Source organism: Leptonychotes weddellii, chromosome 15, assembly GCF_054177405.1.
Source record: "Leptonychotes weddellii isolate Sample4059 chromosome 15, ASM5417740v2, whole genome shotgun sequence".
Classification (NCBI taxonomy): Eukaryota; Metazoa; Chordata; class Mammalia; order Carnivora; family Phocidae; genus Leptonychotes; species Leptonychotes weddellii.
The window spans coordinates 27,880,280-27,895,567 of record NC_138383.1 but is presented as its reverse complement, the minus strand read 5'-3'; the positions used below and the strand labels follow the sequence as shown (position 1 = coordinate 27,895,567).

The 15,288-nt window shown below is 37.4% G+C and overlaps 1 protein-coding gene across 1 annotated transcript in view; it reads left to right on the top strand.

The window, feature by feature from the left end:
• The first annotated feature begins 3,422 nt into the window (after positions 1-3,422).
• The window catches only part of RNF43 (ring finger protein 43), a 65,910-nt gene continuing 54,044 nt past the window's right edge, over positions 3,423-15,288 (top strand). The window contains exon 1 of the mRNA XM_081805277.1: positions 3,423-6,725. Coding sequence (XP_081661403.1) covers positions 6,474-6,725 — 252 coding nt within the window. The 5' untranslated portion in view covers positions 3,423-6,473. The remainder of the gene's footprint in view (positions 6,726-15,288) is intronic.

Sequence of the window (15,288 nt, the reverse complement as noted above, 5' to 3'; positions counted from 1 at the left end):
CTAGCTGTAGCTGGAGGCAGACTAGCCTTGCACATGACACACTGTTGGGATTTTTTCAGTTCTGTTAAGGAAAAAAAAAGTATTTTTGTTTTGTTAATTGAGAATTTTGTTAATTGAGAATTGGGACTTTGGTATTTACTACAGCTGTTCAGTTCAGACTATTTACCTTGACGAACTACTAAACATCAAGCAGCCCCCCCCCTTTTTTTCTCTTTGCTGCCCAGACCCCTTTCAAATGAAAAGTCCTGGCCTTCTGTTACAGTCAAAAAGCATCTAAAAACTGCTGCATCTATGTACTGGAGAATAATCTGTGTGTGTGTGCTGATTTGCCGTCTTGCCGCTCTCAAACTGTAGTCAGCACAACTCCAGGGGGAGTTCAGTCTATCTGTTTCAAGTCACAGTGTGATCCTTCTAGAGAAGATTGTGTGAGAAACAAAGGCATGTGAGGTCACCAAGATCACAGGTCTAAAGGGGTCAGGAATTCCAGGGAAGAAACTCTGAGAAAGAGCTAATTTTCTAAGTGATTAACCAGGAAATGCTCTTACTTCCTAACCCAGCATTCTGTTTCAAAAGCAAGGCATCCGGACTTGGACCATCCATCACATTTAACAACCCCTGATTCTTTTATATTAATGGGAGCATTCTTTTATTTTCATATCTTTCTTTAATTTTAATGATACATTATCATAAATGGTAAGAAGGTTTTGTTACATATCACTTATTTAAATGTCTTCTAAAGAAAAGTAATTTGTTTATTATATTTATAAATGCTGGTAGATTTAAAAGTTTTAAAGCTTTATATTTTTATTAATATTTCAGGATAGAAGGATAAAGGATGCATGTGTAAGATATTTATTTTGAAGGGGAAAATGTGTGAACAAAAACATTAAGAGATTTAACACTGTTTTCTTGCTTTAGCTTTTTATATTCAGTCTGTATAAATTCTCATCTATATGAGATCTTGTGTGCAAATTTTGGGAAAAACTTGATTAGTAGTCATTTAACGGAAGCTGTACCTCTGACATTTTTAATAATTTATGTCTGCTTTATGCTTCTGAGAGAATTTTGGATAACGGGATAGACCATAACATTTTTATTTTATCCCCTCTGTAGGATTCTAAATTCAAATAGGAAGATTGTGGGACCGGTTCTTAGGAGAGGTATCTTGGGTGTCCACTTTCTGTGGTTGATCCCTCACTTGCTCATCCAATGACAGCAAGAAACTTTCTGATTTTAAAGTCTTTTAAACTGGCTAGAACTTTCTTATTGGATTTTGTTTCAGTTGTCCTAATAAGAATTGCAGGAACAAAAGGAAAGCCTAAGAATATGAAACTAATTAAAAAGAAAAGACACTTAGTGATATGACATAAATACTATGCTACTCTTTGTGAGTGTAACAATTCATTTCTTAAATCGCATTGTGCCTTTACAATGATGTCAAACCATAGAAATGTTACAGAGGTAGTAGTTATTTGGAAAAGGATGATTTCTGTATTGGTGTGTGCAGTGACTCAGTTTAGGTATGAAGGTAGGTTCTGAAAAGTGACTTGTTTGGTCCATCTGATTAGACTGGTTGATGTCCATGTGATGGGCATTTATTCACCTTTATTAGCAAGGTTTAAAAGATGAACAAATTATCAAGACCCCTCCATCTTTTGGCCAGACTATGTATTTTGGCAGAGTATGTGAAGAGGAGACCCAATTTCCAAATGAAGGAACTTTGTCTTTTCTCTGTCACGTTGAGAAGCTGATAAACGGTGTAGGTGACATTCCTTCCCTTAATATGCCTTTTTAGCTTTGTATATGTTGAAAGAAATAATATCTTTTGAGGAAATGTGTCAAGCAGAAACCTTGGCATAGATTTGGTTTCAGTGGTTTTAAGGCTTAATTAATGAAATACCTTTATCAGCTTTCCAAACTTTTTTATATATGACTACAACAGACCAAGGAGCTGGATCTCCTGCTACACTCACATGCCTGCTACCTATCAACTAAAGCTATCATCACTGACTTGGGAAAAATGGCAAAAGATAAAATAAAATCTTTGTGTGAATTAGCCAGTAGGGCCTGACACATACTAACAAGGTTTCTGACTAGCACCTCAGTATTTCAGCACCTTAAGCATGATAAATTTCAATCAGTCAACAATAAAGTGAGTGTTTCAACTGGACTTGTCTTGCTTGTTTTTACTGTTTTATTGGTGATCAACAGAAACCTCAGTTGTCATGACTATTATTAATAATAGCAAAATTTTAAAGAGAATGTGTTCTGTTTTTCAAAGAATCTAACTTTAAAAAAAGTGTCAGGTTTTTTTGTTTTGTTTTGTTTTTTTCATTTGCAATTGAAGAGAGATTGAACAGAGATTGAATCTTTAAAATGCCGTTAGGGATAAGGACAATTCTTGGACATGTTTATAGAAACTGGTTTTTTTTTTTTTTTTTAGGAAAAGGATGAATAGTCTTCAGTAGCTTTAGTCAATCCAGATATGGAAATAGACCCTGAAGGATGATCTCTCTCATGGGTAGGATTAGGTAGAGTAGACGTCAGTGAGATGGGCATTTCATTACCACAGAAATGACAGCTTTATGACATCCCTTGGGAGTTGTGATATATCAACCCCTGCGGGATAAGCCGGAGATCTCTTGCTTGTCAATTCTGGTGACCTAGTAAACACAGTATATCAGGGAAGTAAACTATATAGGGCTGTTTGGGTGGATACTGAGTATCTCACCTGGGGATACCCAGGTTCATGAAACATATTATCATCATTCCTAGATCTTGCAGTTTCCTCAAGAGAGGGCAACCACATCTATATTTTTTTCCTTCTTTCACCTAAGTATGTATATTAACTCTTAGGTTTGTTTAGGTCTCTTAACTCCTTTGCAAGTTTCAAGCAGGAACAGGTGAGGCAAAGTCCATTGGTAGGTCACTTTTTGTTTAAAGATGTTTTTGCCTCTATCAAATATGTAGTAATGTATATTTTACATTATTTATGCTATGCTATTATGCAATATATATAAAATTAAAAATACAAAACCATAAGAGATTTTAAAAAATTCTTTTGAAAAGAGTTGTAAAGGTTATAGTTGCATTGTGTTCTTAAGGTCCAACCAATAAAGAAAACGTGCTAAATTAAGAATTTATTTTAGAGCTTATTTCTCTGCTCTATGTCAGTTATTAGGCCAAAATGTCAAAATTACTCTCATAAACCTTCTTTAGGGAAAAAATGCTCAAGGTGAGGAAAGCACTCATACTTTTTTGCTCTGGAGGCATTGTGTCATTGTTTTATAACCTACAATGCAATTATTGTTATCCACATTTTACAGATGATCAATTTGTATGTTCTCATTTGTACAATTAAAACATTTTTTAATCTTCTGTGCTTCTTACCACAACTAAAATTTAAGTGTAAAAACAATTTAAGTGTACACTTCAATAGTGTTAACCACATTCACATTGTTGTACATTTATACAGTTTGGAGAGATTATTGGCAATAGGTAAATAAAGTGTCTGGACACGGTCAAATATAATCTGGTAAATTTGAAAATTCAAATTTTAGAAACATATATTAGAAACTTTTGCATTCTAATGACAAGGTAACTAAAAAAGTTCATGATTGTGGTAGTTAGCCAAGAATTGGTTTTCTTTTTGCCTTACATGCTTCTCATGAAGCATATATATTTTACCCCTTTGCTTATATTTATGACATAGACTACTTGCAATCTTACATTGAGGGCATAGGTGTGATCCATAGTATTATTTCACTCTCCAAAGATGTGAGAAGAAAATAATAGGTTCCAGACTTCTGATATCAACCTGATCTAAAAGCTCCATACAGGCACAGTTTAGAAAAGAGCTGCTGAATTTAAATAAGTAAAAGCTGAAGAAAAACTATGTGTAAAATGGACAGGGTTCTTGCCAGGGTAGCAGACCTGAGACAGCAATAAGGACTACAGCACTGGATCACTTTATTCTAGCATTGTGCCGTTTATAGACACTAAAACCTGGAAAGAGCAAAAACCCCTTTGAAATTATATTTGTAAAATCTTGTGTCCGCTCTTTCACGTTCTGGGTTTTCATTATTTTATTCTCTTTATTTCCTCATACCACCATTTATGTTCTCTTGGGTGCAGAACCTGCTTAGATATCTGTTTGAGTGGACTTGATTTACGTGTGGTAGCTTGCTTACCCAGAGAAAGTTATTGAGCATTGAACTGGATGCAGTTTGGCTGTGGCTCGGTAGAGGGAGTAGAGGAGCTGAGAGAGCAGAGAGAGCAAAAGAACGTGTCTGGCTCAGTAAGTGCGCGCCCTGAAGCCCTGGCCCTAGCAGCCAGCCAGGAGGAGGGGTGGGGCGGGGCGGGGCGGGGCGGGGCGGGGGGGTGGTTGCCTCTAGCTGCTCCACCCTCACTTTGTGTCAGCAGGTAGAGAGCGTGATTGCAGTCCCAGGGGAGGGAGTCAGAGCTAGAACACCAATTACAAACCACAGGCTTCCTGCTCTAGGGAGTTGATCCAGAATTGTCTTTCTGGAAGGGAAGCACTTGAATCTTTCCGAACTTTCCAAGCCCATCCATGATTCAGAGATACTGCTTTCTCCCTCTGGGATTTTCTGTGTTCCTGGTAGTGAATTGTTGCTGGTGTATTTGCTACTTTGCTCCTTTTCTCTCTCAAGATTTGATTATTTTATATGCTGTTCGGGGAGAAAAAGAACTTTTGTTAGGAGATTTCAGAAATGATTTTGGATCCTCTATAAGTGCTTTTTAGAGTTCTTGGGAACAGTAGCTCTAAGCCTGGAGTAAATGTTTGCCTTTGACCTGCATGGATTATTTTTTCAGGCTGCGGAATTTCTCGGCACCTACCTGCAGTGTGGGCCCCTTGGTCTGGTTGCAGAGTAAGAAGGTGGAAGAATGAGCTGTACTTGGTTAAGCAGTTGAAACCTTTTTTGAGCAGGACCTATAAAAGCATAATTGAATCTGTTTCACCCCCGTGGATTCCGGTGGGCCCGACAGCGCAACAGGTTTGCAGATTTCTTTTGAAATTCTTATTTTTCTCCCTCTGCCTCAGCAAAAGAGAAGGCTCTATATAACAGGTTCATGTTCAATTGCTTGGCTTTTCAGCACTTATTCCAAAGACTTTATAAGATTTTTTTTAACTTGACCTCTGAACACGGCGGGCTTTGTGGTTGAAGTGCATTTATGTTTACTTAGGGGTGCACATTTTAATCTCTTAGAACTAAGATTTTGTTTGTACAAAGACCCAAGTTCTCAAGTGTGCCTAGAAATAGCACAGATCTACTTACTCAGGCTTATTTTTACTTTTTCAGGATGTTCTACTTAGAGCCTGTACACTAATCACCTCCCGACTCCCCCTACCTTTTATTCCCGACCCCCTCAAGGAATTTGAACATGTGTTAGGAATAGTCCTTTGTTTTACTTAGGAACGTAGAAAATTACAGATTATAAGATCTGGATAATAAAGTAGTTTCCAAAAGCATCTCCTGGGAAATCAAAGCGCTTGGCATTCTCAAGCAGGAGAATAAAAGCTGGAATCCCTAGGAGAGAACGGAAAATAAAGATAGAAATATCGTTTAACTGGGAAAAATAATTGGAAAGCTAACCTTCTCAAATACTCTTCTAATTTTGAAAGTTGGAAAAGGAGGTGATACTCAGGATTATCCTGTAATCTGTGAAGACATAAATTAGCATCTAATTTATAGGCAAATTTAGGTAGAACATTAAAAATGACAGTATATTTAACTTCATGAAAAGTATTATAAATTCAGTGGGCCTAGAACTTTGGCTACACTAAAATACAGTTTAATGTGGAAACTTTTATGAATACATGTTGTAGCATCTTTGGACGTCTCTCAAGGTGTGGCCTGAAGTATCGTACCCTCTCCTCCGTTAAAAAACAAAACAAAACAACAACACTTTTTTTCCTGTGATCTTCAGTCTTTTACCATTGACAAATTTTGTGGCTTAAAAAGGACCATCTCTTCATTTTCCGAGCTGGTGTTTTTCACTCTCACCTTCGATGCATGGCTTTCATTACTTACTTTGCCTTGTTTTGTTCATTAACATTGGGTTTAATGGTTCAGCAACTTGATGCATATGGAAGACCAGCACCGAGTGAACTGACATACTAAAGATTCGGGATGTGACATTCCACCTCAAGCAAAGTTGGAAATTCCAAAGAGAAGTGGTGATATCTTTACTAATCACAGTGAAGATGGGAGAAAATGACAGACCTGCAGCAGAAGTGGGCTGAAAACACCCTCTGCCCTGACAGATCAGGAATGCCACCTGTTCTTGGGAATATACTTTAGAGAAAGGAAGGGCCAAAATTACGACTTGGCTTTCGGAAACTGAAGCATCAATTCTCTTTTCCTCCATTTGTCTGGATCTGAGAAGCTGCATTTGGAATTGGCTCGTGGAAGCAGTATGTATGGCCGAAGTGCATTGCTGCAGCTGGTAGCATGAGTGGTGGCCACCAGCTGCAGCTGGCTGCCCTCTGGCCCTGGCTGCTGATGGCTACCCTGCAGGCAGGCTTTGGACGCACAGGACTGGTACTGGGAGCAGCGGTGGAGTCGGAAAGATCAGCAGAGCAGAAAGCTATTATCCGAGTGATCCCCTTGAAAATGGACCCCACAGGAAAACTGAATCTCACTTTGGAAGGTGTTTTTGCTGGTGTTGCTGAAATAACTCCAGCAGAAGGAAAATTAATGCAGGTAAGGATAATTTATTATATTTCACTTTCCATTTGTTCGAACTATGCCTTTCTTCTTTTGTCTCTCAAACCAAATACCGTACAAGAGCTTCTGCTGTTTAGTTTTCTGTTTGTTTCCTCTTTTAAGGATATTGCCTTATTGGCATTCTAAAACAAATCCTTATTTCTGCTAAAGAAGAAACATGAAATTCCACATTTTAGAAGATCATCTGCTTATTTTTAACTCTGCTATTGCACTGCCTTTTTAGATCCCCCTAATAAGGCCATTCTTTGCAAGTGATGTATTCTGGCCACTATTTTTTGATAGATTAAATATGTATGGACTTGTATTTAAGTGACATGAGGATCATACTTTATATCCTTTTTAAATTTGAAGTGAACACCGAAGAGGTTGATTTTTTTTTATTGAGGTAAAATTGGTTTACAACATTATTTAGTTTTAGGTGTACAACATAATAATTTGATATTGTATGCATTACAAAGTGATCACCACAGTAAGTCTAGTTACCATCTGTTGCCATACAATTGTGAGGAGGTTACAGTGGTCAGCAGCACCCTGAAATTCTAGAATGTCCTTGGAGCATATTTGATCACTGTGTCACTTTTAAAATTCGGTCAAGCTTGAATGCTATGGCTGGCTTCATACCACGTGTAGCACCCTATTGCTAAGCCCAAAATGGAGAGGACTGCATTACAAAATGGACACAAGGTGGAAACTTGCCTCCTTTGGTCTTGTCTACACATAATTTTATTTTTGAAAAAATTTTAATTTAACATTTTTTTTATTGACCCACAAAGCTTTTCAGAAACAGTTTCTTAGGCTTTCAGGTTGTGAATTTTGTCTATAATTAATTCATAGCCTACTCTTTATGTATTGAATTTATTACTGACTAGGGCCATAGCTTTTCATAGATGAATTGCTCATTCCCCATGGTGAAGATAGAGCCCAAAGGGCTGTACTTTTTTACTGTGGCATTCTAGTGTCTTACTCCATAGAATTATGTTCTTTATAGATTAAAATTCATTTTATAAAAGGGCACTTCTTGCTGTAGCTCTTGGGCATAGGTTACAATGTTATTAAGTATGATTTACTTCAGCATCCAGCCTCAGATTTTAATTGTGTGATATGAATAGAACCAAAGTATTATATGAATTCAAATTTTTGTCTACTTAAAGATGAGAAAATTTAACAAATTATAGAACTCTTCCAAACATGCATTTTTACGTACATGATTTTGTGGTTCTTCATGATCACTTTTTAGGCAATATTTTGAAACCGGGATAAATGAAGTGGAAGGAGAATTAGATGAAATGAAGGACTTGGCTATTCAGAAAAATAAACAGACAAAAAGAATGTATCTGGAAAAAATGGCAAAAGAATTTTTGGATAAGAGTCTATTCATTTAATCTGAGCTCTAGGATGGAATTAGGAATATTTAAAAGTTGAAATCACAAATAATTTGGACTGTAACTGGAAAGGAAACTTTCTTGCTGACCTTGCCTAGTTGATACCCTGAAGTGTGAGGTATATGCTCCATTTTCATTTTTTTCCATAAGTGATTTTACTTTTTAACCATATTTTGATATCTCTGAGGTCTTTGGGAGCCATACTAAGCTTTGTGTCTTATTAATGTCCTGTGGCAGCATCAGTGGGTTAATTATATGCTGCATAAAATAGTGTCTCTTTTATTTTAAATGTGTTGTCTTCTGTTATCATAAAGCTCTGTGTATTCATAAAGGAAAAGGTATGTAACAGGGACTAGCTGGCATTCTCTTTGCCATTCATTATTTTACCAATCTTGATCATATCTTTGCTTATTCTACCCTTTTTCTTACTCTGGTAAATCCTGCTAATCTTTTTTTTTTTTTTTTTTTTTTAGCTATTGACTTTTTAAAATGTTGTTTCTTTACTTTGTGATGAGGGAATTTCATTGTATCTATTATTAGCAAGGCCTTTCATGTTTTATTATAGGGTAGGTTTGCGTTCATTGGCAATTTTTAGTCTTTCTTCACTTTTTGTGTACACATAACCTTCTTTTAGGTCATTAATAAACTTGTACACTAGCCTAATATTAATTGCTGGAGACTGTCAGTATTGGTCTTAGTTTATTGCCTATTAATCAATTTTTAATCCACAATAGTTACCAAATTGTCTTAATAGCCTCTTATGAGAGACTTTATTTTAAAAATACGAAAACAACCTTTTGGATGATATGCACCAGTTCTTCTTTATCTACTATTTGATTAATTCTTTCAAAGAACTCTAATGTGTTAGGGACACATGGTTTACACTTCTAGAATCCATGCTATTTGTTCCTTATCAGATTACAATGCAGCTCAGGTTTACTCAACTGTGGTTAACCAAGCCTTCCATGTAACTGAAGTTTATATCCCTTAGAGTTGTGCTTTGCTGCATTTCAGCTTGCTTGAGAGATAGCTGTACCCTGGTGTCACAGATCTGAAGGCAGTCTTCTCTATTGGTCTTGAGGAATTTTAGATAATTCTATGTATCCTTTTGCCTATGAATTATTCTAGCTGCCTGTTAAGTTTGTCTCCAAAGATGTAGTCAGGCCTTTGTAAAATTGGCGATGCTCTGCACTGGCAAATGTAAAGGTACAAGAACAGTGATTTAAAAAAAAAAAAAAATAGTAACCTTGTTGTGGTTTCTGGAATTCCCAGAGAGTTTCAGAAAATTTGACATTTCTTTACATTTTGTTCAATTAATCCATGTCAAGGAAACTTTCCATATCTCCTAACTCCTTGTCTGTGTCCGATAAAAAGGACTAAATGATAGTGATTATAACTTCTTACTGTTTTTATTTTTCATTTGAATATATTTTTTTCTCCTGGTTTATGCCATTGTAGATGGAAAATGTGCTAGAGCTTATGCACTATCTAACTGTCCAGTTTTCTGGTTTATTTACTTCTTGTCAATGTTTGTTTCTGTTATTTCTAGTAATGTTGCTGCTACCACTTCTGTAAATGATTACAGTCCTATTTTCTTTTTCAATTCTTGTTCCTTATTTATAAATGTCATTCAGCAGGACAACTCAAAATCAATCTTTTTTCTTGAAGCAAAAGAGCGAGAGGATCGTAGCTTTGCACAAGAGAGGTCAACAATTCTTTGACCGTCACACTCTTCCTGCTTAGCGGGTTGTCCTGGATTTTCTTAGACTCTAGGATAAAGTATGATCAAGATTAGGTTGTATTGTCCTGAGGCTTCAGACCTACAGTGGCAACTGTGGTGGTTTAGCATTTTGCCACTAACAGCGAACACCTCTTGGACAAATTCCCCCTTGTGCAGTGTCTCTGCTTGCCCCTTAATTTACCTATTAGTCAACACGTAGCTCTCCTATCTTTGCATTTTTGCTTTATTTGTAGTCAGGACCTGAAATGAATTATTTGAGGAGGGAGAGAAATCTTTATAATTAAAGTTTTGGCCAAAGCCAGAGAGATAATGCTTTAGCAAACTGTAGTTGATGAAGTGACTACACTGTGACTCAAGGGGCTTGACTTTTAGCTCTGACTCTGTCACTACGTAGTTGGGTAAATTTGGGACAAAATGGTTTTCATCTTTCTAGGCTTTAGAGTCCCCATCTGTAAAAATGAGAGATTCAAATATAATAGTGCACTGCGAACTTGTGCTGTTCACTTTACATGTATTAGCTTGTTGCATCCTCATAATAACTCTGTGAGAGAAGTACATTACTTTTATTCTTCACATTTTACAGTTAAGCAAACTGAGACTCAAAGTGTTATTATCTGCCAAGGTCATGTGGCTAGTAGGTGGCATAGTTGGAACTTGAACCCTAGAGCCCAAGCTTTTCCAGCTCTAAAATTCTGTACATCAAAGAATGCCACAAATGGGGCGCCTGGGTGGCTCAGTTGGTTAAGCAACTGCCTTCAGCTCAGGTCATGATCCTGGAGTCCCTGGATCGAGTCCCGCATCGGGCTCCCTGCTCAGCGAGGAGCCTGCTTCTCCCTCTGACCCTCCCCCCTCTCATGTACTCTCTCTCATTCTCGCTCTCTCAAATAAATAAATAAATCTTTAAAAAAAAAAAAAAGAATGCCACAAATGAACAGAACACCCGTGTGGGCTTTGTATAAATGATTCATTTATTTCCAGACTAGAAAGGAATGAAAATGATGAGTACTGTTTTCTGAAGTTGACCCAGAATACACTATATCCTGCTAATTTCTAATGATCTCTGTATTCCTTCTGTTTCTCTCATTTGTGTTTCATTTGCAACGATATTTGTAAATCAGAATGTTTATTTAATCACTATCTACCTTTTTATGTAACAACTTTCATTATCTTTCTCTTCGTTTTATAACAGACCATGGTAAATTATCTAATACAGGAACCTGACATCATAGATTTTGAAATAGCATATGCATTGCTTTGCACAAGTTGGGGCTCCTTGGAAGCAGAGATTTCAAAGTTTTAGGATTTTGTTTCGAGGCCAGCCTTTAAAATAAGTATAAATATTCAAGGCACAGTCAACCATCAGTTATTTATGTTAATGGAGGTGCAGAATATCTAATTAATTTATAATTGACTCTGGAACAGAGTCAGAAGTACACCATCAGACGTAGTTCCACTGTGTGCACTAACAGTCTTAGGTGCTTGCCTTTTGCAGTCCCAGCTCAGAGCCTCTCTTGACTTGGCTTTGTTGTTAGAAGCCTGGCACCCAGAGGAGAGAGGGAAGCTACAAAATATGTTTAATGATAATTTTTCAAGTTAAGAAGGTTTCTCTTTTATAAGCACCCATCAGACAGATTTGTATACATAAAAGTTCTTTATTTCATGTGGAAATCCAGAAAATATTTTGTAAATTCAAATTCATAAATTGCTGTGGTTAATAGGAGGCAATAAATGAGCTGTACCTCTGGCTGTTACACCTATCAGGCTATTTAGTGTTTATTTAGCTGATTCTGGGGGTAGACATTTCCTTGGTTTTTGTAGTAAAGGGTTTGTGTGTGTTGTAATTTTCTTTATGTAAAAATTAGCTATAGTTTACTTTTTTTTTTTTTTTAAAGATTATTTATCTATTAGCGACAGAGTGTGAGCAAGGGAGCGAGGAGTGGGAGGGGGAGAGAGAGTCCTAAACAGACTCTGTGCTGAGCATGGAACCCAACGTGGGTCTCGATGTGGGGCTTCATGCAGGGCTCAGTCTCATGACCCTGAGATCATGAGCTGAGCTGGAACCAGTAGTTTACTTTTTATACAATATTAAAGACATTTCTGGGGCTCCTGGCTTTTGTTGTTGTTTTTTAAGTGGCTCAGTGCCCACCGTGGAGCCCAACGCAGAGCTTAAACTCACGACCCTGAGATCAAAGCCTGGGCTCAGACTCTTAACTGACTGAGCTACACAGGCGACCCTGTTTGTTCTTGTTTTTAATAGAAGGGCTTTTACAATTTATTCACTGGAAAGTGTTGGGACGTTTTTTGTGCTTTTTTTCCCTCTTATTTCTTTCAGATTGCTAAGTAGAGTAGAGGAAAAAGATAAATGAGTACAGTACTATTTTATATGTCCTGTTAGGAACCAGAATTGGTAGAGTAGGGTATTGTTAGAGAAGAGTGTGTTGATGATGTTCCATTGAATTTACATAGTAGTTTTCTTCCAAGAAGCTTAAAATGATTCACAAATACCCGCAAGCCAAATAAGAATAAGTGATATTTACTCCATTTTACAGAAAAGGAAACATAATGGGGGAGAGAAAGCAAATAGATTATCCAAGAACAAAGTTGCACAGAGATGGACCCAGTCTGCTCTGCAGGAGATAGACGAGTAATCCAATTTTTCAGGTTTCCAAGGATGTGGATTTCTCTGGAATCAGTTCTACGGAGTGGGAATTCTAAAAAGCTAAAATATTGTCAAAGGCTGAGATATCTACTCTATTTGGGCCTATGTTGCTCAGTGTGATGATCCAGTCAAAAAACTATTGGTGAAGCAGTTTGACAACTTTATGTCTCAAAAAGCCTTATGAGCCCGTGCTCTGACCTGCATTCATTGTTCTTTTCCCCAGTGTTATTGGGGCAAAAGCCAAAGTCTTTACAACGACCTGTAAGGCCCATCGGGATCTGCCTGGCACCCTGACCTTTTACTTCCTCACTCTGCCGTAGTCACTCTGCCCTCCTCGTTGTCCTTCTGGTAAGCCAGGCATACTCCCGACCCAAGGCCCTTCCACGTGTGAGTCCCACTTATACCCCAGGTATTTTCTTCGTGTAGTCTCTCAGATGTCATCCCCAGGTATCAAATATGCTTTCTCAGTGAGGCCTTCCTAGACTGTCCTATGCTGAAGGGCTCTTCCTATTCCCTCCTGGGCTCATATTCTCCTTCCCTGCTTTGTTTTTCTTCATAAACATTGCCATGTGACATACAGTAATATTTACTTTTGTACTTGTCTCTGTCCCCTTGGTGGAATATGAGCTCTGTGAAAGCAGGGATTTTTGTCTCCTTAGTTCAGAGCTGTATTCTTGGGAGTAGTGCCTTAGATGTAATAGGTACTCAATAAGTATTTATTGAATAAATGTAAGGAACATGATGGTGGTGCTGAGTAACTCTGATACCTGGGAGATAACTGTAGGATGAAACAGATTTATTTATGTCATCACATTTCTAAGTATACTGTGAGGTCAATTATTTTGAGTGCTTTGGGTTTGATATAACATGCTCCATTCCTTTACTCCTCTGACTTTCAGACAGCACAGTATCTCCTTGATTGCTGCTTCTAAAATATAAACATGGCTATAATCAATATGTTTGAGGTGCTCCTTTACACAGCATTTATTTGGTTTAATAGAGAGCTCAACCTCTGCTTTTTAGGAAATTCTGATTTTCCAAGAAAGATTTATTGGGGTACTACTTTAAATCTGTGATTATAAGATATTGGCATATATCCAAAGGACCTCACCTTCTTAGTCCTTAAACTTGTGATTCCCAGTTCTGGTTTTGAGATACCCTAACACAGTGATTTTTAATCCTTTTTTGGTGTCACAGACTCCTTTGAGGATTTGAGAAAAGTTGCTGACCATATGTACTTACAATTTCGCATAAAATCTCAGTGAGTTGAAAGAGTCTTTGAGATACAGGGATCTAAGGACTCCAGATTAATGACTGCTATCCTAGAATAATCCCGATTATTTCAAGAAACAATACCAAATTCTCAAAACTAATTTATCCTCAGCTTACTTAATTTAAAAAGTATTTGTATAGGGGCGCCTGGGTGGCTCAGTTGGCTGGGCAGCCGACTCTTGATTTGATTTCGGGTCATGGGATTGGGGTCGTGGGATTGAGCCCCTGCCGGGCTCTGTGCTCAGCATAGAGTCTGCTTGTCCCTCTCCCTGCCCCTTCCCCCATTCGCACATACTCTCTCTCTAAAATAAATAAAATCTTAAAAAAAAGTGTTTCTATACATTACTTGAAGTCAAATAGACAACAGTATTATGATGCAGTTGTAAGAAGGTTGGCCTGACCTAAGATGACCTCAGATGTAAAAATTGGTATGTGACAAGCATCTACTTATATTGATTTAGTAAAGGAATTGTGCTCTCCAGATATTAAGTGGAACCACATCAATTCAAAATGTGCTTACAACCCTTTCATTATGGTGTTTTCATGGAAAGGTCCATAAGAATAAAGAATATTTTACTAATTAGTTTTGATATAAGTAGAACAATTGTGGCTGTATATGTCTGTTTGATTACTAAATTCAAAAAACAGAGACTGTAAAACTAACTTTGGTTACTTTCTATTTTTTTTTTGGTTTCTATTCTTTACTCTCTACTGCTTTTCCTAGGGTAGAATTCATTGGGCCCTTAAATTTCTATTCGCTATAATGGAAAACTTTGTATCTTTAAAAAAAAGTTTGTTGTTCCTTGCTTGTTTGTTTTTAAAAATACCAGATAAGCTACTTTAGTTACTCTAATTTTTTTATTTATTTATTTATTTATTTATTTATTTATTTATTTGAGAGAGAGAATGAGAGAGAGAGAGCACATGAGAGGGGGGAGGGTCAGAGGGAGAAGCAGACCCCCTGCCGAGCAAGGAGCCTGATATGGGACTCGATCCCGGGACTCCAGGATCATGACCTGAGCCGAAGGCAGTCGCTTAACCAACTGAGCCACCCAGGCGCCCCTCTAATTTTTTTTTTTTTTAAGATTTTATTTATTTATTTGACGGAGAGAGAGAGCGAGAGCAGGAACACAAGCAGGGGGAATGGGAGAGGGAGAAGCAGGCTTCTTGCTGAGCAGGGAGCCTGATGTGGGACTTGATCTCGGGACCCTGGGATCATGACCTGGGCCGAAGGCAGACGCTTAACGACTGAGCCACCCAGGCGCCCTAGCTACTCTAATTTTGATCTGGGTTCTAAACATTACAGTTCATGAATACATTTTGTTTTGTTTGATACTTTTTAATATATTGGAATTTGTGTTTAATATATGCAAATTCGGAAACACCAAAATAATCAAGGTGATTTAAGTTAGAGGTTTTTTTGAGAGTTATAAGCACAGGCTCACATTTCTCTTGGAGATAGGAAATTAAATTATTTAGAAATTC